The sequence below is a fragment of the Esox lucius genome, chromosome 24 (assembly GCF_011004845.1).
Source record: "Esox lucius isolate fEsoLuc1 chromosome 24, fEsoLuc1.pri, whole genome shotgun sequence".
Classification (NCBI taxonomy): Eukaryota; Metazoa; Chordata; class Actinopteri; order Esociformes; family Esocidae; genus Esox; species Esox lucius.
In genome coordinates, this window is record NC_047592.1 from 7,262,201 (window position 1) to 7,286,616 (window position 24,416).

The 24,416-nt window shown below is 42.8% G+C and overlaps 2 protein-coding genes and 2 long non-coding RNA genes across 5 annotated transcripts; 2 read left to right on the plus strand and 2 right to left on the minus strand.

Annotated features, from left to right (window-relative positions):
* Positions 1 to 844: 844 nt before the first annotated feature.
* smim20 (small integral membrane protein 20) lies at positions 845 to 3,023 on the minus strand. The gene is made up of 3 exons (XM_010887994.5): positions 2,871 to 3,023; positions 2,204 to 2,260; positions 845 to 1,156 (listed from the first exon to the last, which is right to left on the minus strand). Exons 1-3 carry the CDS (start codon positions 2,977 to 2,979, stop codon positions 1,119 to 1,121), a joined length of 204 nt encoding a protein of 67 aa, XP_010886296.2. The 5' UTR covers positions 2,980 to 3,023; the 3' UTR covers positions 845 to 1,118.
* Positions 3,024 to 3,184: 161 nt separating this feature from the next.
* On the plus strand, positions 3,185 to 9,830 carry man2b2 (mannosidase, alpha, class 2B, member 2). Its single transcript, XM_010887995.5, has 18 exons — positions 3,185 to 3,379; positions 3,510 to 3,656; positions 3,760 to 3,865; positions 3,957 to 4,129; positions 4,360 to 4,475; positions 4,685 to 4,862; positions 5,222 to 5,420; positions 5,586 to 5,776; positions 5,958 to 6,138; positions 6,355 to 6,479; positions 6,567 to 6,844; positions 7,031 to 7,222; positions 7,438 to 7,684; positions 7,949 to 8,059; positions 8,236 to 8,428; positions 8,676 to 8,935; positions 9,123 to 9,240; positions 9,451 to 9,830. Exons 1-18 carry the CDS (start codon positions 3,254 to 3,256, stop codon positions 9,546 to 9,548), a joined length of 3,039 nt encoding a protein of 1,012 aa, XP_010886297.2. The 5' UTR covers positions 3,185 to 3,253; the 3' UTR covers positions 9,549 to 9,830.
* A 3,216-nt stretch (positions 9,831 to 13,046) lies between these two features.
* LOC117593949 lies at positions 13,047 to 15,750 on the plus strand. Its single transcript, XR_004575421.1, has 3 exons — positions 13,047 to 13,698; positions 14,238 to 14,585; positions 15,579 to 15,750. It is a non-coding gene; the product is annotated as an uncharacterized LOC117593949 (long non-coding RNA).
* Positions 15,751 to 18,228: 2,478 nt separating this feature from the next.
* Positions 18,229 to 21,510, minus strand: LOC105020752. Of its 2 annotated transcripts, XR_004575423.1 has the most exons (4): positions 21,383 to 21,510; positions 19,016 to 19,363; positions 18,680 to 18,787; positions 18,229 to 18,562 (listed from the first exon to the last, which is right to left on the minus strand). It is a non-coding gene; the product is annotated as an uncharacterized LOC105020752 (long non-coding RNA). The 2 variants fall into 2 exon arrangements; XR_004575422.1 differs by having other exon boundaries at positions 18,229 to 18,787.
* Between the last annotated feature and the right edge of the window lie 2,906 nt (positions 21,511 to 24,416).

Genomic DNA, 24,416 nt, shown 5'->3' on the forward strand with positions numbered 1-24,416 from the left:
AACATTGACCAACATTAACAACATTTCATAAACAATAGCGTTTGTTGATTGGGGGTTTGAGAGGGAGGGCTGAGTGTTATAGGCCCTGGCTGTGTTTTCTCCTACTGAGTGTCAGGCACAGGCTTCATTGGAGTGTGGACTGAACTGCAAACAACATTAAAATGCAACGTCTCTGTGGGGAGGTAATCAAATCCTATCATTTCTCCAGAACCCCTTTCTTTTTCTTTTGAAAAATATTCTGCGGGGACTCGCATGGGTTCTGCATTCTGGAAAGAAAGCGCAGGTCAGTGAAATGGTTGTTGGATGAGTGCCTTTCGTAAGTTCACGCTGCTCTCGTTCATTAGTTCGGAGATTTCTCTCGTAAAAAATAATGAAATTTTGACCATTTCCTGCCTGTCTGCTACAGAACAGCTGAGCGTGTGGAGTTTGGGATGGGCAGAGGTTTCTATAGGTATTCAAGTACGGGCACATTCCCGTTGTTGTGGAGACGGTCCACACCACTTTCGCTTAGTCATGCTTGGCTCCAGTGTATCCTCATACATTTGGTTATTAGCTGGTTTTAAATGTTCTGCACCAATCATCTAGGACATAGGCCTACTGGGAACGTTTAAGTCTGCCTCCCATCCCAAAGTAAAGACTGACACCTTGTGGACATGCTGTGTATCACACCCAATGCAATGCGGACACGCCAATGACACAGCGACAGCAACCTAAACATGGCCTCTTCAACCAAGTTCATTCAAAACCGTATCCCAAAAAACAAGTTGAATCAAAAACAACATTCTTACTCGCACGTTCCAACATTCGAAAACGGGAATAACACGGGAACATACCTAGGCCAATCCATAGTTCCTTACCAGATTTTATTTTGCGGGAGACAACTCAATTGTTAATCCCCAAATAGAGAACAACATTTCATGAAACAATTAAAAAAAACACTTTGGTTTGAGTGCACAACTTTATTCATAGGATAAAGTAGCCGGCACTCGTTCTCCACACTCATCCAAGCACACACATAGCATTCAGTCACACAGGCGTCTAACTGGGATTCAGGCTCATCCTCATCCATAGCATTGGTGGACTCATCCCTCCCATCGCTGGCTCCGCCGTGTCACAAATCACTTTGGCTTGTAAGGATCAGACCATACTTTCACACCTGAGAATTCAGAAAGTATAGTAAGATTTATTTAATTTATTTAAAGAGAATTCCAGGTGGAGAGTGCAACCCACAAACATCTACATTAACTCACACACACACACACACACACACCTACATAACCTTACTCACACACATCTACATTAAAACACTCACACACACACACACACACACACACACACATCTACGTTAACACACACATCTACATTAACACACACATCTACATTAACACACTCACACACACACACACACACACCTACATTAACTCACTCACACACACACACACCTACATTAACTCACTCACACACACACACACCTACATTAACTCACACACACACACACACACACACACACACACACACACACACACACACACACACACACACACACACACACACACACACACACACACACACACACACACACACCTACATTAACTCACACACACACACACACACACACACACACACACACACCTACATTAACTCTCACACACACACACCTACATTAACTCTCTCACACACACACACACACACACACACCTACATTAACTCACACACACACACCTACATTAACTCACACACACACACCTACATTAACTCACACACACACACACACACACCTACATTAACTCACACACACACACAAACACACACACACACACCTACATTAACTCACACACACACACACACACACACACACACACACACACACCTACATTAACACACACACACACACACACACCTACATTAACTCTCTCACACACACACACACACACACCTACATTAACTCTCTCACACACACACACACACACACACACACACACACACACACACACACACACACACACACACACACACACACACACACACACACACACACACACACACACACACACACACACACACACACACACATCTACATTAACTCACTCACACCCACGCATCTACATTAACTCCCGCGCATCTAAATTAACTCATAACCACGACGAAGAAGTAAGAGCAGGGTGGTATTTGAAAGCGTGACAGAAACTGATCGAATACTTGCCCACTGGCTGCACATCTGCTTGATTAATTCCTGCTCGGTTTTCCCTCTGGACTTGTTCTGCAGGGAAGTGGGTGGGGTTTTCAATAGTTTTGCAGAGGCTTGTGACGGTGTTTGAGTCAGGAGTGCCCAAAACCACCATCATCAAGCTGTACTGTACACTACAACTGAACAGCCCTTGAAAAACTATATATTTTGATCAAGTTAAACAAGAAAACCATGCGTCACATAGGGTATATGTAAACAGGTTGCTTTGAATCCTGATAGCCGTGGTATATAATATCGTATACCACGGGTATGAGAAGTCACAGCACTTTTTACTGCTCTAATTGCGTTGGTAACCAGATTGTACTCGTAAGAATGCATCTTGGGGGTTTGTGCTATACAGACAACCTACCACGGCTAATCGCTTCGTCCAGGCACTCCGCAATGCGCCGTGCATTAGACCAGCTCTTAGCCGAGATATATTGGCCATATACCACATCCCCCCTCCGTGCCATATTACTTGAACACAATTCGTTCTGTCCAGAAGGTCACTGTGACCAGTTGAGGACACGGTGTGATAGCAATCAGCTAACAACTTTGAAAGCTAGCTCTAAACTTGTCGTTGTATAAAGGGATAGATACGCTCTTTTAAGAGAATTGACCAGTGTGATTCGTCGCTACTTACTGTAGTCATCTGTGTGTGCGAGAGGATGAAAAAATATTGGGTAAAATGCAGCAGCTACTGCTGTTATAAATCCTCCAAATATTAACGTAAATCTCCTGTTTTTAGACATGATTAATGTTGTGGGTTCACCTCAAATACAGGCTGGATCTTCAATGGTTTCCGGGGTAAAGTTTAAGGCGGAGGTTAGTTCACGATCACGAAGTTCTGCACTGTCGAAACCGGTTGAAACATGTTGGTTTGAATTTGCAGCTCCAAATCAATTTAGACCCTTTTGGGACGCCGTACAGAGAGAGGTGGGACGCGTGATTGTCACATGCTGCAAAACAATAATAAGGAAGTGACCTCGAAATTGCAACCCCTCGCATGTCTCTTATGTGACAGAGATGGGGCTTATAACTCTCGCACTCTTCATGTTTTTCACATGTTCCTATGCAGAGCGAAATGGACCAATTCAGACGTTTGTCATCCCACATAGTCACATGGATGTTGGCTGGGTCTATACAATTCAGGTTTGTAGCTACTTACAGTGCCTTTTATTGGATATAGGGACAGTGTATTTAATGGCAATACCAAAGACGGCATGTCAGTCCAAATACAAAAACGACACACTGTCAGCAATTGGTCTTTGCTTCTTCGCAGGAGAGCATGCACGCGTATGCCGGAAACGTGTATACCAGTGTGACGGAGGAACTGACGCGGAACAAACAGCGAAAGTTCATCGCGGTGGAACAGGAGTTCTTTCGCCTGTGGTGGGATTCGGTGGCCACGGACAAGCACAGGCAACAGGTAGCGCAGGTCTAGTCATTCGCCACCACCCCCTCCATGTGAATACCGTGCTGTTTTTATCTTTGATCTTTGTTGTCTCGCCCGTCCATGCCCCCCCCCCCAGGTCCGACAGCTGCTGAAGGAGGGTCGACTTGAGTTCATTATTGGGGGGCAGGTGATGCAAGATGAAGCCGTGACAGATCTAGATGATGACATACTACAGCTGACCGGTACAGTAGTTTCACGTCTGACGTTGAAAATGTATTGTATCATAAAACGCGTCTGGAAACTCACACACTCACACATGCGCTACCCTTACAGAAGGCCATGGGTTCCTGTACGAGACGTTTGGGGTGCGTCCTCGGTTCTCGTGGCACGTGGACCCATTTGGAGCCTCCGCCACTACCCCTGTGCTCTTCGCGCTGGCCGGGTTCCACGCCCACCTTATCTCCCGGATCGACTATGACCTCAAAGACGACATGCAGGAGAACCGGGTATGGTAGGCCCTGCAGTTTACGCTACTGTCTTTCAGGCAGGTCACCATCTCTATGAAGCATCTTGACTGTGATCAGTGTTGAACTGGTTTAGAGGCTTGATATATCCTACCTCAATAATAATACATTACGTGCCATTGCAATACGGCAGGTAATCTGATATTTTCACATTGCATAATTGACTGTGTGCTTGCAATGACGCATTGTCTTGGTCTTTATGCTGGGAACAGAAACTCCAGTTTGTCTGGAGAGGCTCCCCGTCGTTGAGAGAGCAGCAGGAGATCTTCACTCACACCATGGACCAGTTCAGCTACTGTACCCCCTCCAACCTGCCTTTCTCTAACAGGTCTCCGACAGATCTCCTTATCCTTCCAGTGTTTCCATTAACTCTCCCAGCTTATCCTGCTTTCTAGGAGTTAGGCCTGAAACCTTACTGAATACGAACTGAATTTGAAAAAGTTAGTCACAAAACCGTCATCTTTTTGCTCGGGGCACAGTGAAACTGGTATGTTTGAATCAGTAGAGACGGTAGACTCCTCTGTTGTTCTCGCTCAGCTCTGGCTTCTACTGGAACGGAGTGGCCGTGTTTCCCGACCCCCCTAAAAACGGCGTCTACCCCAACATGAGCCTGCCTGTCACCAAGGAGACGCTGCGCCCCTACGCTGAGACCATGGTGCGGAACATCCAGCAGAGGGCAGCGTGGTTCCGGACAAACCACGTCCTCTGGCCCTGGGTGAGTGACTTAACAACAGACACGTTTTAAAAAGGGGACGAATCCGCGAGCATTACAGTCATTTCATTTAGATTAACGAGACTCGTCGACAGATTTGTTGGTGTTGGAGATGGCCACGTGTCACTTTCTGAGGTAATGCGGGACACTTTTCCCGACAGATTTTCCCCACGGCTGCCGAGGTCGAAAGACAGTGTCTCGCTCAATGTGTGTTGGAGTGAGAGTGATGTAGGAAGTCATTCCAGCTAAACACGAACATTTTTGCTATATGAATAGGCTCCGTTTTGGCACGAGAAACGTCCTTTTGAAGTCTTCCTAGAGCCTTCGCCATTGGCCAATATATGTCTGTTATTTAACTACAGGGCTGTGACAAGCAGTTCTACAACTCCTCAGTGCAGTTCGCCAACATGGATCCATTAGTGAACTACATTAACCAGAACAGCAAGGAGTTTGGGGTTACAGTCCAGTATGCCACCCTCAGCGAGTACTTCCAGGCTGTCCACCAAACAAATCTCACTTGGGAGGTGAGAGGAAATGAGGACTTTCTTCCCTACTCCTCTGGTGGGTTTAAACACAAATCTGTAAAATACAAGTTGTGGTTCCAGTGTGTAAACGATCATACAATGGAAACACATAGGAGCAAAAAACGATGAAGCCAAGGGTGAAAATATGCTTGTTCTAGATAATTCCTGGTTCTTAGAAAAAAAACGACCCCTTTCTCTCCAGAACCGTTCCAGGCGTGGACTGGGTTCTTCACCTCCCGGAATGTTCTGAAGGGAGTGGCAAGGAAGGCTAGTTCCAAGTTGAAAGCTGCGGAAACTCTTTTCACCCAGTACAGGGTCAGCTACCCTGATGGACCAGTGCCTAAGGAAGAGGCCCTGCAGAAACTGAAGGCCCTCCGCTGGGCTGTCTCTGAGGTGCCTGATCAAAAACATGCACGGATTTCTGTATTTTTCTGAAAAAATCTGTAAAACATAAACTAACAATTAACTGAACACTTTCATGCCTGTAGTACAAGTATAGAATTAAGACTCCTGACATTATTTCTGGAAATGGACAAGTGCTTGTTTTGTTTCCCTATCACGGTCTTACCTCCAGGTGCAACACCATGACGGCATCACCGGTACAGAGTCCCCCAAGGTGGCTAACATGTACATGGAGCACCTCACCCAGGCCATGATGGGAGTAGATGAACTCCTGGCTGCCCTCTTCATCCTGCCTCAGGGCTTGGACACGGTTGGCGACTCCGACGCCTCTGGACAGAACTCTATTCCTATGGGTGAAGGACTGTGCTTTACAGCTGGGGTTTGAATTATTGTGGAGAAAAATAGTGTCCTTCATTCTTTGACCACAGTATATAGGGTTGGGATTGGTCAAAGTAGCGATTGGAAGCTATTTTGAATGTTTTTAACTTATCTAATCACATGCTTAGGGGGAGTTGTTAGTAAAAACAGTCTTGGTTCATGTCATAATCTTGTGATGGTATTCATTGAAGATTTGGAGCAGCACATTGTTGTGTACAACCCCCTGGCTTGGAACACCACCGCCGTCATCAACGTCACGGTAACGTTTCCCATGGCGACCGTGTTCGACGACCAAGGACAGCCCGTACCCGCGCAGGTAGTTCGGACACGCTGAACGTTTCGAGGTTTTCCGAGGTTGTGCCGTGGTGCGACACAAACGTCTGCCGCATCTCTCTCCTAACAGATCCAGGGGTCGGCTGAATCCAACACGACCTATGACTTGTTCATCGTGGTCGACCTTGGGGGCCTCCAGCACAGGAAGTACCTCGTCAGGTTCTCGGAGAAGCCGTGCGAAGAGGGTCCTGAGTGTGGCTTGACCCATCAGGCCTGGGTGGTACCGTTCGAGAGACAAAATGTTTCAAAGTGGTTAAAAACGGGACGGAGGCTCTTACCCGTTCTGAATGAGTGTTATAAGATCAAATTGGACCAGGACACCAACCTTCTGCACAGTATCACTGACAGGTGATGGAATAATAAATAACATCTGTCTGTATTCTCTATCAGCCACAGAGCCATATTATATTTTACATAAAGTATGTTTTTTTTATGTGACTCATCCACAATGTTGTACCCAGTAGAACACACCTCAGGTTGCATGTCAAGAATGACCCCCAGTGACCTTGCCTGACCCTCCCGTTACCGTGACAGGCAAGCGATGAGGACGGTGACAGTGAGTCAGGATTTCTGGGAGTACCAGGTGAATGGGGATGTCAGCGCAGGGCCCATCTCCGATAACTACGTCTTCAGCGCTAACAGCTCGGCAGTAAGAGCGTACAAGGCCATTGGGTTGGAGATCGTCCCTGGGAAGGTGATCACTGAGATCAGACAGTACTTCTATAGGTAGGATTTATTATTATTATTATTATTATTATTATTATTATTATTATTATTATTAGTAGTAGTAGTAATTAGGTTGACACAATGTATGTACAATTCTTGATAATGACAATCACTGTCCTAGACAGACCGAAAATCTTACACACACATCAAATAAGCCCTACTCCTTCGTAAGGTACGTCTGATTTTAACGGCTCGCGTGAACAATGTATCCCCAGGGAGGAAACCGACGAGGTCTACAGCTTCTCGGTCACCACCAGGGTTCCGCAGGGTTTCCCCAGGGGCAGGCCGCTGTGTCACAGGCTGGAGCAGAGCTACTCCCTGGGCCCCCTGGCGGTCAACACCGAGGTGGTCCTCCGGACCCGGACCGGCCTGAAGAACAACAGGACCCTGTTCACTGACGACAACGGATACCAGATGATGAAGAGGCCTTACCGGCCATTCGTGGATAATATTATTGCCAGGGTGAGTGGGTCGTGTTGGGTGTGGATTGTTAAGTCCGAACCGCCACTGTACCTCAACCCCGGCAGACGAGGATAGACCCACCCCCAACCGTTTCGAGCCTAGTTCCTCTCAGGGTTTCCTTCTTCCCGGGAGGGGGGCGGGGTTTGGGTGCTGTCGACCGAGGTCTCCTCGACCTGCGCTGTGGTGGTTCAGGCCTGGATTCACTGTTCAGGAATTTGTCGCCGCTGCCCAACATTCCTTCCTTCCTGTGCCTGTGTTCTGCAGAACTACTACCCCATGGTGAGAACGGCCTACATCGAGGACGACTCCAGCCGACTGGTCCTCCTCAGCGAGAGGGCCCACGGCGTGTCCAGTCAGGCTGAGGGAGAGCTGGAGGTACGTGCGCGCTTGTGTGAGACCCACACACTCCGAGACCCCGAGCATGAATAGAGGCTCTTTGGCCGTTCCCAAGTTCACACCAATTGTGTACACATTCTCGGCTCAAGCAAGAAAAACAATATTAGCACATTTATCGCTCACTCGCGCCCCCCCTGCCCTCTTTCCCCCCCCAGGTGATGCTCCACAGACGTCTGTGGAACAACCAGCTGTGGAACCTTGGATACAACCTGACCCTGAATGACAGCTCAGTGGTGCGGCCTAGCCTGTGGATGACGCTGGGATCCCTGGCTGCAACTCCCTCTCTCCACCAGAGGGAGGCGCTGGAGCTGCAGCACAGGCCGGTGGTCATGCCCATTGACAGGCCTCGTGAGTCCTCTCACCTTTCTCGAGCCACCCCTATCTTCATTAGGTAGCGCCATCCTAAGGAGGTCTGTGTGTTTTTAGGAGTCTGTGAGGTTGTCAGGGGAGAGCATGGAGTTATTTAAATATGAACTGAAGCACCCGCGTGACGTTTGTCTCAATGCTGGGCGTTTGTGTGCCTTTCTAGTCTGTAGTCTGGACTGGTTCTGGTCCGAATACAGTTTTGTCTCACTCCTGACCCTCCTCGTCACAGAGAAGGCCTGGAGGAGGAGAGAACACGGGATGGGAGCTCCTCTCCGGCCCGTGGTCCTGCCCGACAACCTCCACCTGCTGACTCTCTGTGTCCCAGGCTGGGCCTACAGCTCCAACCACACTCTGCACCTCCGCAGCATAGGAAAACGTGACACTGGTACCACCCAGCCGGATTACAACCGGGTCCTGATGAGGATCATGCATCTGTATGAGACGGGGGTAGACCCGGTACTGTCCCAGCCCGTCACCATAAACATTAAGGTAACGGAACACGCGGGTAGAACAGATGAGCGTAAGCGGGCGTTTCCGCCTCTAGCCCTGCACGTGAAGATTGTAGTGACACGTTTAGGGCGTGCTTGGGTCCAAAAACCTGACTCAGTGTTTGATTATATTTACATCTGATGGTCAGCCGGTGTAGTTTCGAATAAACCATTTCCTGTGTAAAAAGGAAGTGCTTCAGAGCGTGGGGGAAGTGAGAGTGCTGGAGGAGCGCTCACTTACTGGAACCTGGGACATCTCTGACCTCCGGAGGTGGGAGTGGAAGACTTCTGAAAGTCCAGAGAACGGTGAGAAGATTTGTAGTTTTAGTCTGTGATGGCGTTCTATTGTGGATGTTAAAATATGAGTTGAGACAAGGATACTATTGATATTCAGAAGGTGTGGGTTATATCTTTTTTTTATTCCATGATGTTCTCCTTGACTTTTTAGATTTGGATTCTTTGTCTAACTCAGTTTTTTTAATTTTTTTTATTCTGTCTTTTATTTTTTTTATTTAGGGGGTCAGAGGTCAAGTGTTGGCACAGGTGGAGATTTCAACGTGACCATATTACCCAAAGAAATCAGGACATTCTTTGTCTCCTTCAAGCTCAAATAGAATCTTCTGTGAAGATCTGATCTGAGATGAGGCCTTCCGACATGTAGACATTATTTTACATGAGGATGAAACATTCGCTAATTTACCGTGTGTGTGTGTTTGTGTATGTATGTATGTATGTGTGTGTATGTAGATATAGATAGAAATTTAAGTCCTACCCCCAAGGAAGAATTGGATAATCTGGTCAAATCAAGATGTGCAAAGCTGGTAGAGGCAATACCCAAGATGTGACTGCTGGCAAAGGCACTTCCAAAAAGTACTGAATAAAGGGACTGAAAGTTATTTATGTAGAGGAGACATTTCAGTTTTTATTTTCAAAATGTATGAAAGCATGCTTTTGTTTTGTCATTGTTAGTATTGAATTTAAAATAAATGCAAAAAAACTAAAACAAATCAATTATAAATTAAGTCAATAACACAACAAAATGAGGAGAAAGTGAAAGGGTCCGAATACTTTCTGAAGGCCCTGGATAAAGGCCAGTAAATGAGCATCCCAGAGACACCTGTTGCTATTAGAGCATGTGACGAATCACATTGGATGTGATGTGTAGTCTGTCAGAACTGTGTGGGGTTTGAGTGTTTGAGTCTCTGTGTGGACAGTGAGGATGAAACATTCTCTAATTTACTGCGTGTATATATATTGAAATAAAATATATAATTTCACTCACTCACTCACATAGACTCAATTTCTCATTAATGCAATTATCTAATCAACCAATCACATGGCAGTTGCTTCAATGCATTTAGGGGTGTGGTCCTGGTCAAGACAATCTCCTGAACTCCAAACTGAATGTCAGAATGGGAAAGAAAGGAGATTTAAGCAATTTTGAGCGTGGCATGGTTGTTGGTGCCAGATGGGCCGGTCTGAGTATTTCACAATCTGCTCATTTACTGGGATTTTTACCATTTCTAGGGTTTACAAAGAATGGTGTGAAAAGGGAAAAACATCCAGTATGCGGCAGTCCTGTGGGTGAAAAGGTCTTGTTGATGCTAGAGGTCAGAGGAGAATGGGCCGACTGATTCAAGCTGATAGAAGAGCAACTTTGACTGAAATAACCACTCGTTACAACCGAGATATGCAGCAAAGCATTTGTGAAGCCACAACACACACAACCTTGAGGCGGCTGGGCTACAACAGCAGAAGACCCCACTGGGTACCACTCATCTCCACTACAAATAGGAAAAAGAGGCTACAATTTGCACGAGCTCACCAAAATTGGACAGTTGAAGACTGGAAGAATGTTGCCTGGTCTAATGAGTCTAGATTTCTGTTGAGACATTCAGATGGTAGAGTCAGAATTTGGCATAAACAGAATGAGAACATGGATCCATCATGCCTTGTTACCACTGTGCAGGCTGCTGGTGGTGGTGTAATGGTGTGGGGGATGTTTTCTTGGCACACTTCAGGCCCCTTAGTGCCAAATGTCACAGCCTACCTGAGCATTGTTTCTGACCATGTCCATCCCTTTATGACCACCATGTACCCATCCTCTGATGGCTACTTCCAGCAGGATAATGCACCATGTCACAAAGCTCAAATCATTTCAAATTGGTTTCTTGAACATGACAATGAGTTCACTGTACTGAAATGGCCCCCACAGTCACCAGATCTCAACCCAATAGATCATCTTTGGGATGTGGTGGAACGGGAGCTTCGTGCCCTGGATGTGCATCCCACATATCTCCATCAACCGCAAGATGCTATCCTATCAATATGGGCCAACATTTCAAAAGAATGCTTTCAGCACCTTGTTGAATCAATGCCACGTAGAATTAAGGCAGTTCTGAAGGCGAAAGGGGGTCAAACACAGTATTAGTATGGGGTTCCTAATAATCCTTTAGGTGAGTGTATATACATACTTACAGTGGGGAGAACAAGTATTTGATACACTGCCGATTTTGCAGGTTTTCCTACTCACAAAGCATGTAGAGGTCTGTCATTTTTATCATAGGTACACTTCAACTGTGAGAGACCAGGACCTGGTCAATGACCTAAAGAGAGCTGGGACCACAGTCTCAAAGAAAACCATTAGTAACACACTACGCCGTCATGGATTAAAATCCTGCAGTGTACACAAGGTCTCCCTGCTCAAGCCAGCGCATGTCCAGGCCCGTCTGAAGTTTGCCAATGACCGTCTGGATGATCCAGAGGAGGAATGGGAGAAGGTCATGTGGTCTGATGAGACAAAAATAGAGCTTTTTGGTCTAAACTCGACTCGCCGTGTTTGGAGGAAGAAGAAGGATGAGTACAACCCCAAGAACACATTCCCAACCGTGAAGCATGGAGGTGGAAACATTATTCTTTGGGGATGCATTTCTGCAAAGGGGACAGGACGACTGCACCGTATTGAGGGGAGGATGGATGGGGCCATGTATTGCGAGATCTTGGCCAACAACCCCCTTTCCTCAGTAAGAGAATTGAATATGGGTCGTGGCTGGGTCTTCCAGCATGACAACAAACCGAAACACAGCCAGGGCAACTAAGCAGTGGCTCCGTAAGAAGCATCTCAAGGTCCTGGAGTGGCCTAGCCAGTCTCCAGACCTGAACCCAATAGAAAATCTTTGGAGGGAGCTGAAAGTCCATATTGCCCAGCAACAGCCCCTAAACCTGAAGGATCTGGTGAAGGTCTGTATGGAGGAGTGGGCCAGAATCCCTGCTGCAGTGTGTGAAAACCTGGTCAAGAACTACAGGAAACATATGATCTCTGTAATTGCAAACAAAGGTTTCTGTACCAAATATTAAGTTCTGCTTTTCTGATGTATCAAATACTTATGTCATGCAATAAAATGCAAATTAATTACTTAAAAATCATACATTGTGAATTTCTGGATTTTTGTTTTAGTTGAAGAGGACCTATGATAAAAATTACAGACTTCTACATGCTTTGTAAGTGGGAAAACCTGCAAAATCGGCAGTATATCAAATAATTGTTCTCCCCACTGTATATATAGTGAAACCATTATGTAGATTATCTTCACTGTATAGAATGTTGTACCAATCTTATTAAAGTATTAATGTGTGTCCGTGAAATTAATCGTCTTGGCTTTAAGGCTGCGAAAAAAAGGTTTTCGTTACATCTCAAAGTATTTGAACCTGACTCATTGAAGTTGAGTGTCTCTCACTAAAGTCTGAGGAGCTGTAATACCTATTCTGATGGGTCTTGGTGACACACGGTGGGCGGCACAGTACTTCCTGTCCCCACAAGAATCAAGCAGACACTTCCTGTTATTACAGTGTCCTCTCACTACTTGATTGACAGCCCACACCTGCATTGTTAGTTGTATGTCAAGCATCCAATACAACACTGCCGTCCAATCAGAACCGCTCAATTTAAGTCCTACCCCCCCTTCAATGCGATGCGCGCACACCATGCAAATACAAATGTGTATTTATGTATTTGTTTTATTTGATGGCACATTTAGTGCTGAATAGTCTTATATTATATTAATGAAAATGTTATTGTTTCTTGTAAGGTTTACAGTGGTGACATTGAAAACTGTACCCTTTTCAGGGGAGAAAGAGAAACAGAGTGCACACTAGAATAGTAGTGTAATAACTCCTTAGTGTTTATGAAAAACCCAATATAATTCACCAATCCAAGGACCAGAGTATGCCATCCAATCACAGCTAAGACTCTCAGGGTATGTGTTACACCCGGGGGTGATTCTAAAGGGAGAGCCTATGAATGAGGGTTGATAACGGTGCCTAGAATTCACCGTCACACAAATTACCATGGAAATCTTATATCCATTTCTGTCTAAGATCACTTCATTAAAGTTCCATCAAAGAGTTTTCACAAGATTCTACTTGTGTGTGCTTTACACCCACTTTGTATTAGTGATGTTTTTTGGTCACTAGGGGAAGAGACATTCCCTCTGAATCTGGGGAGGCATGAAAGCCCTCCCCAGGACAAGACAAAAAGCGCATGTCTTGTCTGGCCCGAGTATTGTAGCGTGCATTTAAAAAGGAAGAGAGAACAACTGAACTGCAATCTGTATTTGGTGGCAAAGGCGTGAAGAATAGTCAGAGACGTGTCTGTGTGGGTAATTACTAAGAGCAGATCACCCCATCGCTCATTAATCATGAAGGACATTTGCAGACAGTTTTTTTGCCGCCTGCTTCTTTCGTGTCACTTTCTTCCACACAGTGGTAAGTGGAGACCCATCTAGTACAGTGGAATTGTTTTAAAAACGACTGGTGAAGGCAAATCATTTCACTTCCTCAAGCTTGTTAATCTTGGACAGCAGAGTGCAGAAATAATTGATTTGGCTCGCTATAAAAAATGTGCTGTTCACAAATGACCTTTTTTTATACTAATGATGTAATGGCTAAATAATTATTGAGCATTGCTTTGGCTTTCAGCACTGTTTATCCTTGTACGTGGATATTTTACCTAAGAGAAACAGGTGGAGTGAGAGTTGTAACTTAAGCCAATACATCTATCCCCAAAATAACCAGCAACGCGCTGGTCCAGAATATGCTGGTCTTTAAAGATAAAACACTGCTAGGAACTTCAAGTGATGTGTACCTGGCTTCCGCCTCTTTTCTAATGGCACTGGAGTTGCTGTCTGCTCTTTGTCAGAGTAGAAACCTGTGCTACCGCTTCCTTAAGTGAGAACAGATATCTGCGCTGCACCTTCGAAGTACAGTAGAATGGACCAAACTGTATTCCCCCCATCTCTTTGCAGGTTTCAGTGGCCTGGATTTAGTGGTGACCCAGTCTCCTCATCTGACAGTAACTGAAGGAGGAACAGTTCAAATCAAGTGCTGCTGGAATCAAAATCTAATAAGGGCCACAGTTAATTGGAAGAGCAATGCAACAAATATGTCTGTGCTCGTTAATAACCGTCAGTGTCAGAACAGGTCCTCTAAACATAACGAATCATGCTGCTTAAATCTGACCATCTCAAACCTGAACAGAAGTGACTCGGGGACATACACCTGTAAAGTATCTTCAGAGATACCAGTTCTTCAACAGTCTGTGGGGAACGGGACACATCTTACTGTTATTTCTGCTAGACAGCATGGAAGTCAAGGTAAGAACTCTTGTGTTGCATTGAATTTCAGTTAAGCGTCAACACATTACTATACTATGGTTTTGAGCTGCTTTCAACAGGGGCCCTTTAATTCCCTCTCTGACGAGGCCTGTTTGAGGGCTGGAGTGCCTCGTCAGGTGGTGGCAGCCCAGCTGAGTTCAAGGGACGCATTTTTCAACGAGTTCTACAAATATGCCATGGGGTTGCTTCTCAGCAGAACGGGAGCCTGCTCAGGATTGAGCGAAGAATTAACAGACTAAACTAGAGTCTGTTAATAAAGTCCTTGGACATTGTTTTATCTAGAGCGCACGTGACCTCAGACTGGGAAAAATATTAATCTCTTTGCATGATTATATCCAGCACACAGCCAAGTCAATGCTAGAGTGGCTTCAGGAAAAGTGTGTGAATGTCCCTGAGTGTCCCAAACAAAGCCTGGACTGGATTCCCATTAAACATCTGTGAGGAAACCCGACAATGGTAGATCATGCTCACCATCCAATCTGACAGAGCTTGGGAGGATCTACAAGTAAGAATAGGATAATCTGGTCAAATCAAGATGTGCAAAGCTGGTAGAGGCAATACCCAAGAAGATGTGACTGCTGGCAAAGGCACTTCCAAAAAGTACTGAATAAAGGGTCTGAAAGTTATTTATGTATATGAGACATTTCAGTTTTTTTTTTTCAAAATGTATGAAAACGTGTTTTTGTTTTGTCATTGTCAGTATTGAATGTAAAATGTATGCAAAAATAAAATGTATATATTTTAGGTTAAGTCTATAATACAACAAAATGAGGAGAAAGTGAAGGGGTCCGAATACTTTCTGAAGGCCCTGGAACGAGGCCAGTAAATGAGCATCCCAGAGACACCTGTTGCTGTCAGAGCATGTGACGAATCACATCGGATGTGATGTGTAGTCTGTCAGAACTGTGTGGTGTTTGAGTGTTTGAGTCTCTGTGTGGACAGTATGTTTTCTAAGCTGGTGTTTCTTTACAGAGGACATTGAGACCTCAGAGGACATAGCAGTCCGCTACACCTGGAGGTGCCTTCCCATCCTGGTGATACTATCGGTCATATTTTACTACAAGTGCAAGAAAAAACGGTTAGTCTGTCACCAGTTCCAATGGAAAATATATGATACATATTACATCATGTTATAGTCCCTAAATTTAAAATGACTTTTGTACCGTTACATTCCCTCCAGAATGTTTCTGAAAAACACACATTTGTTCTGAACAGGAAATCAGGGCAGGGGTTGTGAGAGATGCTTTGTTGAATTCTCCCAGCGCTAGCTTGGAGAACGGAGGACGCTGCCTTCACAGAGGAGAGAAGCACACTAACTTGTGACACACTGTCAAACACACCGCTCCTGCATAGTTTGTAGATATCTCCACCTGTACTGCTCGGTGGTTCAGTTTCGGTGCCTGTTTTGGAACTGAACCAAACTGAAGGTCAGCTTTGCTGCATTTTGGGGACAGTGAATGAGAGAGATGCTCTGCAAGTGTTTAGTGTAGCGATGACTCGCTTGCTAAGTTTGTCACTTCAACCATGACAGGTGCTGATTATGAGCTGCTCCGTCTTTATGCAGCTTCACTTTTGTATTTGGTTTGATTTAAAGACTTTAACAGAGTCTGGAGTTAGGACACCTGGAAAAATAGCAGGCTGAAATTGAGGATGTAATTTAAAGAACAGAAAGGTCTTTCTAATCAGCCTTAAGCCTTAAATTCAGTCTTAAACCATTAATGAATGGTGTAGCTTTAATGAATGAAATGTAGATTTGAGTAGCCTACACTACCTGGCTCAGAGAAGGACCATTGTGTTTTAGTATAACCTCAGGCATTGACATAGATGTTCATGTTTAATATTCAGACCTAACTTGAATGCAGACTGTTAATACATGTCCCAAAGAAAATCTGCCTTTTTTAGACAGGGACTTACTTTCTTTAGTCTACTGACCAGGGACCAATGTACCATGAAGCTTTCTCAAACACTTCATCAGAACCTTTTTCAAACACTTCATCAGAACCTTTTTCAAACACTTCATCAATGCCGTGGAACAGTGGTTCTAAGGCTACAAGAATGTTAGGAGGGCATCAGATTATTTGTAGCATTATTTATAAAAGTGAACATGTGGCTGTTCACTTAGAAAGGGTTGTGGGAGATGTTGTAGCAGAACCTATCACCAAGACATTGTATGTACATTGCTGTGCACTTTTCTCCAATAAAAACTAATATGTCTTGTTTTCAGTTGAAATAATGATCAGTTTGTTATTCTGTTTTCATGTCCATTATTTTATATTCAAATTTTCCATCTTGAATTTGTCGGATATTCTTTTTAAAAGCTTTTCTCATTATTGTGCGTAGTTTAGTCACATCTGTATGTTGATACAAAAACATTACCGCACCACAAACTACAACACTAAATGTGTTTGTTTGAATGCCTTTTCCCAGTGAAGTTGGCATGATTTTGGTTAAATCTGATGATGGTACAAATGCATGTTCAACAGAATATTTTTCCTAACTCAGAAACTGGCGCATGCTTCTGGACTGCAATCATTATTTAATGAAAATATATCATTTTTGTTAGAATCCCTATTAGCCACAGCAAAAGCAATCACCACACAACCACATTATAAAATTCACAATACAAAAACATAGATGCAAATAGCCTCTGTCTCCTCACAGCCTCCATCGTGTTACTAGATTATGTTTTATACAATTTTTATATATGTCATATATGCTAGCGCGAGTTTCCTGTGGTGGCAAGGAGCTCCATGCAGTCATGTATATATTCAACACTGTGCTCCTCTCATCCTTCATTCTGAACAGGGACTGCAAAGAGACCTTGGGTCTAATGTCTAGACTGGTATTGTCTGGTGAACCAAATAGATTGTAAATATACAGGAAATGTGTTGGTAGCGTGAGTGCTAATGCTTCAGTAAGGCTCCTAACAGCAGTGGTCACTAAGGATCAGTTCATCAGTGGTGAACTAACAGCGATGAGCGACTGAGACAAGGTGTGATGTTCTGCAGTGGAGTGGTGTCAAGGCTGAGGTCCATTGTCATCAACAGGAAGTCACCGGTTGGTTTGTGTCTCTTTCCTCTCTGAAGGCCGTGTCCTCTGGTCTCTTAACTACAGCTGAATGAAACCAACACAAAGGAGGGCTTTGTAGTCGACTGTAAAGATGAGTTGAGAGACTGACTGATCTCCCTTGCATTCTCAAATAAGAAGCAATGTTATCAGTCAGAATTTCCCTGTGATACTTTAAAGTCTTGATGCTCTCAAACACATCCAGTGTCACAAAACATTAGCCTTTATTTACATTCAATTTATGAAAATAATATATTATTTTGGTGGATCTGTACATCATGAATTTTAATTATTGACTGACTTACTTTGGCTTTTCTTGCACTTGTAGTAGCAGAATATGGCTACCAGTGTAAGGACTGGGAGACACCTCTAGGAGTAAAAATGACCTCAGAAGATTCAATGACCCCTGTAAACACACATCATATCAAACCACACAAACTGACAGATTACATACAGTCTAAAAACCTGTTTTTGCTTTGTCAATATCTGGGATTGAATGTAGACTGATTAAGAAGAAAATAAATGTAATCAATTTTAGAATAAGGCTGTAATGTAATTTTTTGGAAAAGGTGCACTGCATTCTGGTTTTCAGGAGCATTACTGTATCTAATTCAGTGTCTTATCTTTGTAGTCTCAAATTCTAAACAAAAACACATTATTTTGGAATATTTTCTATTGACATTTAGAAGGGCAAGAAGGGCAATGATTGATGGAGGCAGATTTTTATGTAGGTCACCTGTACAGAAGGAGTGGAGTTGTTGCCCAACTATTGAAACACAATGTGGTTTCTAGTCAACTTATACTTACCTCATATAGCAGTAATGAAGTGTGTAGCTTTCCCCTAAAGTTGTTAATTGTCTGAAAACACTCACCGATTCCATCATTTAATACTGTAAGATTCAAAAGAAGTTTGTTCTGATAAGTTTCTCTGATGAGGTGCCAACTGTTTCATGAGCACAAAAGTTTACTATACATATAAAGATAAACATGTCAGAAGACTGTTTGACCTTGTTTTCTTTTCACTCTGTACAGGTAGAGGAGGGCCAGGAGTAATGGGGGAGGCAGGAGAACCAGAAGAGCAATGATAGACCAATGCAGATTGTTATGTAGGTCACCTGTACAGAAGGAGTGGAGTAATTACCGAACTGTTCAGTTAGTTACCTCAGTTAGCAGAAATTAACTAACAAGAGCAATTGGAGTTAAATGCCTTGCTCAAGGGCAGATTTCTTTTTGGATTTTCGACTAGGATTTAAACCTACAACATATTTAGTTATTGGCCCAACAGTGTTTTAAATTCATCACATTCCCCCTAAAGATGTTAACTGTCTGAAAACATCACTCACCGCTGATTCCATCATTTTTTGAAGTTACTGTAAGATGTGTCCCGTTCCCCACAGACTGTTGAAGAACTGGTGACTCTGAAGATATTTTACAGGTGTATGTCCCGGAGTCTCTTCTGTTCAGGTTTGAGATGGTCAGATTTGAACAACAGGATACGTACTGTTCAGAAGCGCTCTTCTGACACTGACTCTTATTGACAAGCTCAGACGTATTTTTTGCATTGCTCTTCCAATTAACTGTGACCCTCGTCAAATTTTTATTCCAGCAGCACTGGATGGGAACAGTTTCCCCCTCAGTTACCGTCACATAATGAGGAGACTGGATCACCACTAACCCTGTGTTGGTTATACCTGTGGAGAGACAGAAAAAACAACATTAGTTAAATATGAACAAATGGCTAGAGAGAATGCTTTGCATTAGACAATATATATACATATTATAATACCAGGTATAATACCACAATATATTGCCATATTTTAATACCAGGTATAATACATTATTATAATACCATATGATAATACCAGATGTATAATACCATATTATAATTATACCATTTTATAATACTATATTGTAATGCTAGGTACAAAACCATATTAAAATAACAGTTATAATATCATATTATAATACCAGGTAAAATATAATTTTATAACACCTTATTATAATACCATAACACCTGGTATAATACCATATTATTATGCCAGGTAAAATATCATTTTATAATATCATATTATAATACCAGGTATAATACCATATTATAATACCAGCTAAAATTAAATTTTGATATCATATTATATTATTTCATATCATAGTAAAAAAGTATATTTTAATACCATATTTTACAACCCCATTTCCAAAAAAGGGCCACTGTGTAAAATGCAAATAAAAACAGAATCCCTTAAAAAAAAAAAAATTATGCCAGCAACACGTTTCAAAAAGTTTGGACAGGGGGATGTTTACCACATGATTCCCCCTCAAAAATACAATTTTGATTCGTCAGACAGTTTTCCACTTCGCCTCAGCTCAGGCCCAAAGATGGCGATAGCATTTCTGGATCTTGTTTATATGGTTTCTTCTTTGCGTGGTTGAGCTTTAACCTGCATTTATGGATGCAGCGATGTACTGTGTTCACAGAAGATGGTTTTTGGAAGTGTTCCAGTGATTTCCACTACAGAACCGTATCTGTTTCTATTGCAGTGCAGTCTGAGGTCCTGAATATCAAAGCCATCCAATACTGGTTTTTGGCCTTGTCCCTTGTGTGCAGAGATGTCTCCAGATTATCTGAATCTTTTAATTATATTTTGTACCGTAGATAATGAGATCCCCAAACTCTTTGCAATTTTATGTTGAGATATTTTATTCTTAAATTGTTGCACTATTTGCTCATGTAGTCTTTCACAGAGTGGTGAACCCCTCCCCATCCTCAATTCTGAAAGACCTATCTTCTCTGGAATGATCTTTTAATACCCAATGATGTTACTGACCTGTTGACGGTTGTCCTAATTAGTTGTGTTATATTCTACCAGGTTTAGTTTTTTAGCATTATACAACTTCTCCATTCTTTTGTTGCCTATGTAGTTTTGGAAACATGTTGCTGGCATCAACTTTTTTGAAACAAATTCAACGTGGGCATATATTTTTCAAGACACAAGAAAATGTCTCAGTTTCAGCATTTGATATATTTTCTTTGTACTATTTTCTATTGAATATAGGGATTTAAATGATTTGCACATGATTGTATTCTTTTTTTATTTCCATTTTACACGGAATCCCACGTTTTTTGGAAACAGGGTTGTAATACCATATTATAACACCAGGTATAATACCATATTATAATACCATATTATAACACCAGGTATAATACCATATTATAATACCATATTATAACACCAGGTATAATACCATATTATAACACCAGGTATAATACCATATTATAATATCATAATATAACACCAGGTATAATACCATATTATAACACCAGGTATAATACCATATTATAATTCCATATTATAACACCAGGTATAATACCATATTATAATACCATATTATAACACCAGGTATAATACCATATTATAATTCCATATTATAACACCAGGTATGATACCATATTATGATTCCATATTATAACACCAGGTATAATACCATATTATAATTCCATATTATAACACCAGGTATAATACTTGGTTTTATAAATTCTGCAAGCCTTAACATAAAACATGTATTAACCACAGTGACACACTACATGTTAACATACAAATAGAACATAAAAGGTTATTGGATTAGTGTCTTAGCCCAAAAGGCAACCTGATGTTGGTTATATTAAAGATAATGATGGTTCCAATAAGTCTGTAACTTTATGTTTTCTAACTCACCCCAAGAAGAGATCGACCAGAGAGAGGAAAGGAGAAGACAGACCAGAAGATACTTCATCTTTCAGGACTGATGTCACTATGAGAGCATTCACTCTGGGTTTAGGTGCTAAAACCTCCTTGAACCCACCACGCACAACACACACACTCTCACAGACAAGTTTTATTAACCTTATGGGGACACAAAAATGCCCTAAAGCCTTACCCTAAACTTATGCCTAAATTTAACCTACCCCTCACACCTAACCCTTAACCTAACCCATAATTACCTAAATTTAACCTAACTTATACCTAAGACTTAACCTAACCCGTAAACCCTAAACATAACCTAGCCCTGATGCCTAACCCTGACTTTTAGTCCCCTAGAAGGTATGTAAAACATGACCACCTAATCACACCTGTCACATGCTCAGTGTGGACTTCCTTTACGTGAAGTGTAAACCACAGGCTCTTCTGTGTATCCTCCCTTTATGTCAAAAACTAATCTATGAGACATTTATTCACAGTTTTAAACCTTCAAATAAATTGACATAAGCATTTGCATTCATGAATTGAATTGACTAAGGTCTATGAAACATTTATTCTGTCAAACAATAATTTTACATGGAAAAATAATTTCAGTTCTTGTCTGCTGGATTGTCTCTGTGCAGACGTCATGGTCTGGAAGAACAAATAAGGAACCCCAGTCTTCCATCCCGATAAGAACCCTTCAGATGTCATGGTCTGGTAGAACAAATAAGGAACCCCAGTCTCCCCTATGGTTGCACGTTTTTTTTAAATAAAGTAACAATTGTGGCAAAGTGGCATTAAAAAAATTAAACAATGTTGCACAAACTTGAAAAACTTGCTTAAACACACTGCACTGTCAATGTAGGAGTTACAAACTGCCTCAGAGGTCAAACCTTGATCACACCTACACTGTGATTGTGCTTTGGTACATTGGAAGGTAATTCATTTCCAGTGGAACACTGCGCTTGACTTGTATTAAACAGCTGTAGCGCAGAACCCAGCAACTTCCTGTTTTATTCATTCTGTAGAATTAAGTAGGAAGTAAAATCATTAAAACACCCAGATCTCAATCATTATTCAAACATTCAGAAATAGTGTCTCATAACTTTTCATTCCCTTTTGTACACTATTATGTATTATCCAATTTGTAATTTCTGTCTCATCTTTTAAAACCGTAGATTAGGACATGCGACAACTCACTACATAGTTGCAATGTCACAAGAACTTAATTGTGAAGGATGACGCTGTGATGACACTGTGATGACACTGTGATGACGATGTGATGACGCTGTGATGACGCTGTGATGATGCTGTGATGACGATGTGATGATGATGTGATGACGCTGTGATGATGCTGTGATGACGCTGTGATGACTGTGTGATGACGCTGTGATGACGCTGTGATGACGGTGTGATGACGGTGTGATGACGCTGTGCATTTGATAAATGAACTCTTGAAACTTGAAACTGAAACGTACTACAAAACATCCCCTGCCAGGTTATTGGGCTCCTTCACACGTTGCTCGCTCATGAAAGTCGGCGTAAGTTTATTTTGTGATTAACACATTAAGATGTACTCTCCCCTACCATTGGATTGATTAAATAACTATGGGGTGAGTAGCAGGCTGCAAAACAACAGGCTTAAAAGGTACCTAATGTTGCATTACTGGGCATGTGTTCTCTCCTTTCTCTGTTGGCTCTTGATTTTAATCAGGCACCCTAAAAGGAAAATCTGTACATACTGATTTCACTTCATAGAAATGTCTTTCGTAAAAGCCGTGACAGGAAGTGGCCGGGTGGTACAGACTGGACCCTCAGCGCTGCTCTCAATCGAGTTGTGTTGGACTGGACCCTTCAGATAAACAACATTATATCAATATTCAAACCATACTCACAGATTCTCATTGGTACTGGACAAAAAAATGTTATGTAAGAAAGCTAGCCAAGTACGTCTAGATAATAATCTGGGGCTTACACTATGTCACTTGTGCTACATTAGAATATACACTGTTTTTTCACTGTTAGAATTTTCACAGTTTTTTCACAGTTAGAATTTTCACTGTTTTTTCACTGTTAGAATTTTCACTGTTTTCCAGGGGTGTCACATTGACCTGTCTGTAATATTAGGTGGGTAATGACCCCCCGTCCCCCCTTATTTCTACACCTCTGGGTAAATCACAGAACAATCAGGTGGAACAGGAAGGGATACATTCCACTCAAGCTAATTTTGACCTTAGACCCCCCCCCCCCCCCCCCCCCAGAGCTGCAGAACAGACCTGGGGTGGTGCCAAACTTTTCCCAAAAGTTCCTTCAAAACGACCCTGGTTGGCAATGGTTGACTGAGATGTATGTTGTTAATATTGTATGGTAATAGTTTCACACACAAGCTTGTTAAAAATGTACTTTTTTCCCCAGGTGGTGCCACTACATTGACTGAAAGTTCCTATAGAATGGGTTCAGTACTGACACTATGGTCGGGGGGGGGGGGGGGGGGGGGGATTACTAATTTCAGTGGGACAACAATACTGATCCCTCCTGACTTTGACCTCCTCATCACAGAGACAGACAGGAAGAAGAGAGAACATGGGATGGGATCTCCTCTCCCTCCTGACTTTGACCTCCTCATCACAGAGAAGGCCAGGAGGAGGAGAGAACATGGGATGGGAGCTCCTCCCCGGCCTGTGGTCCTGCCTGACAACCTCCACCTGCTGACTCTCAGTGTCCCAGGCTGGCCCTACAGCTCCAACCACACTCTGCACCTCCACAGCATAGGAACACTGGTACCACCCAGCCGGATTACAACCGGGTCCTGATGAGGATCATGCATCTGTATGAGACGGCGGTAGAACCGGTACTGTCCACGTGTTACACAACATATGACATGTTTTGGTAGCATCCGGAACTTATAAAATGTTGTCAAATTCGAGTTATTACACATTCTAGAAGTGTAATGTACCCATTCATAATGTAAAATGTCATACGAATTTCCCAGATATACGTATACTATTTTACGTAAATCTCAGAGACC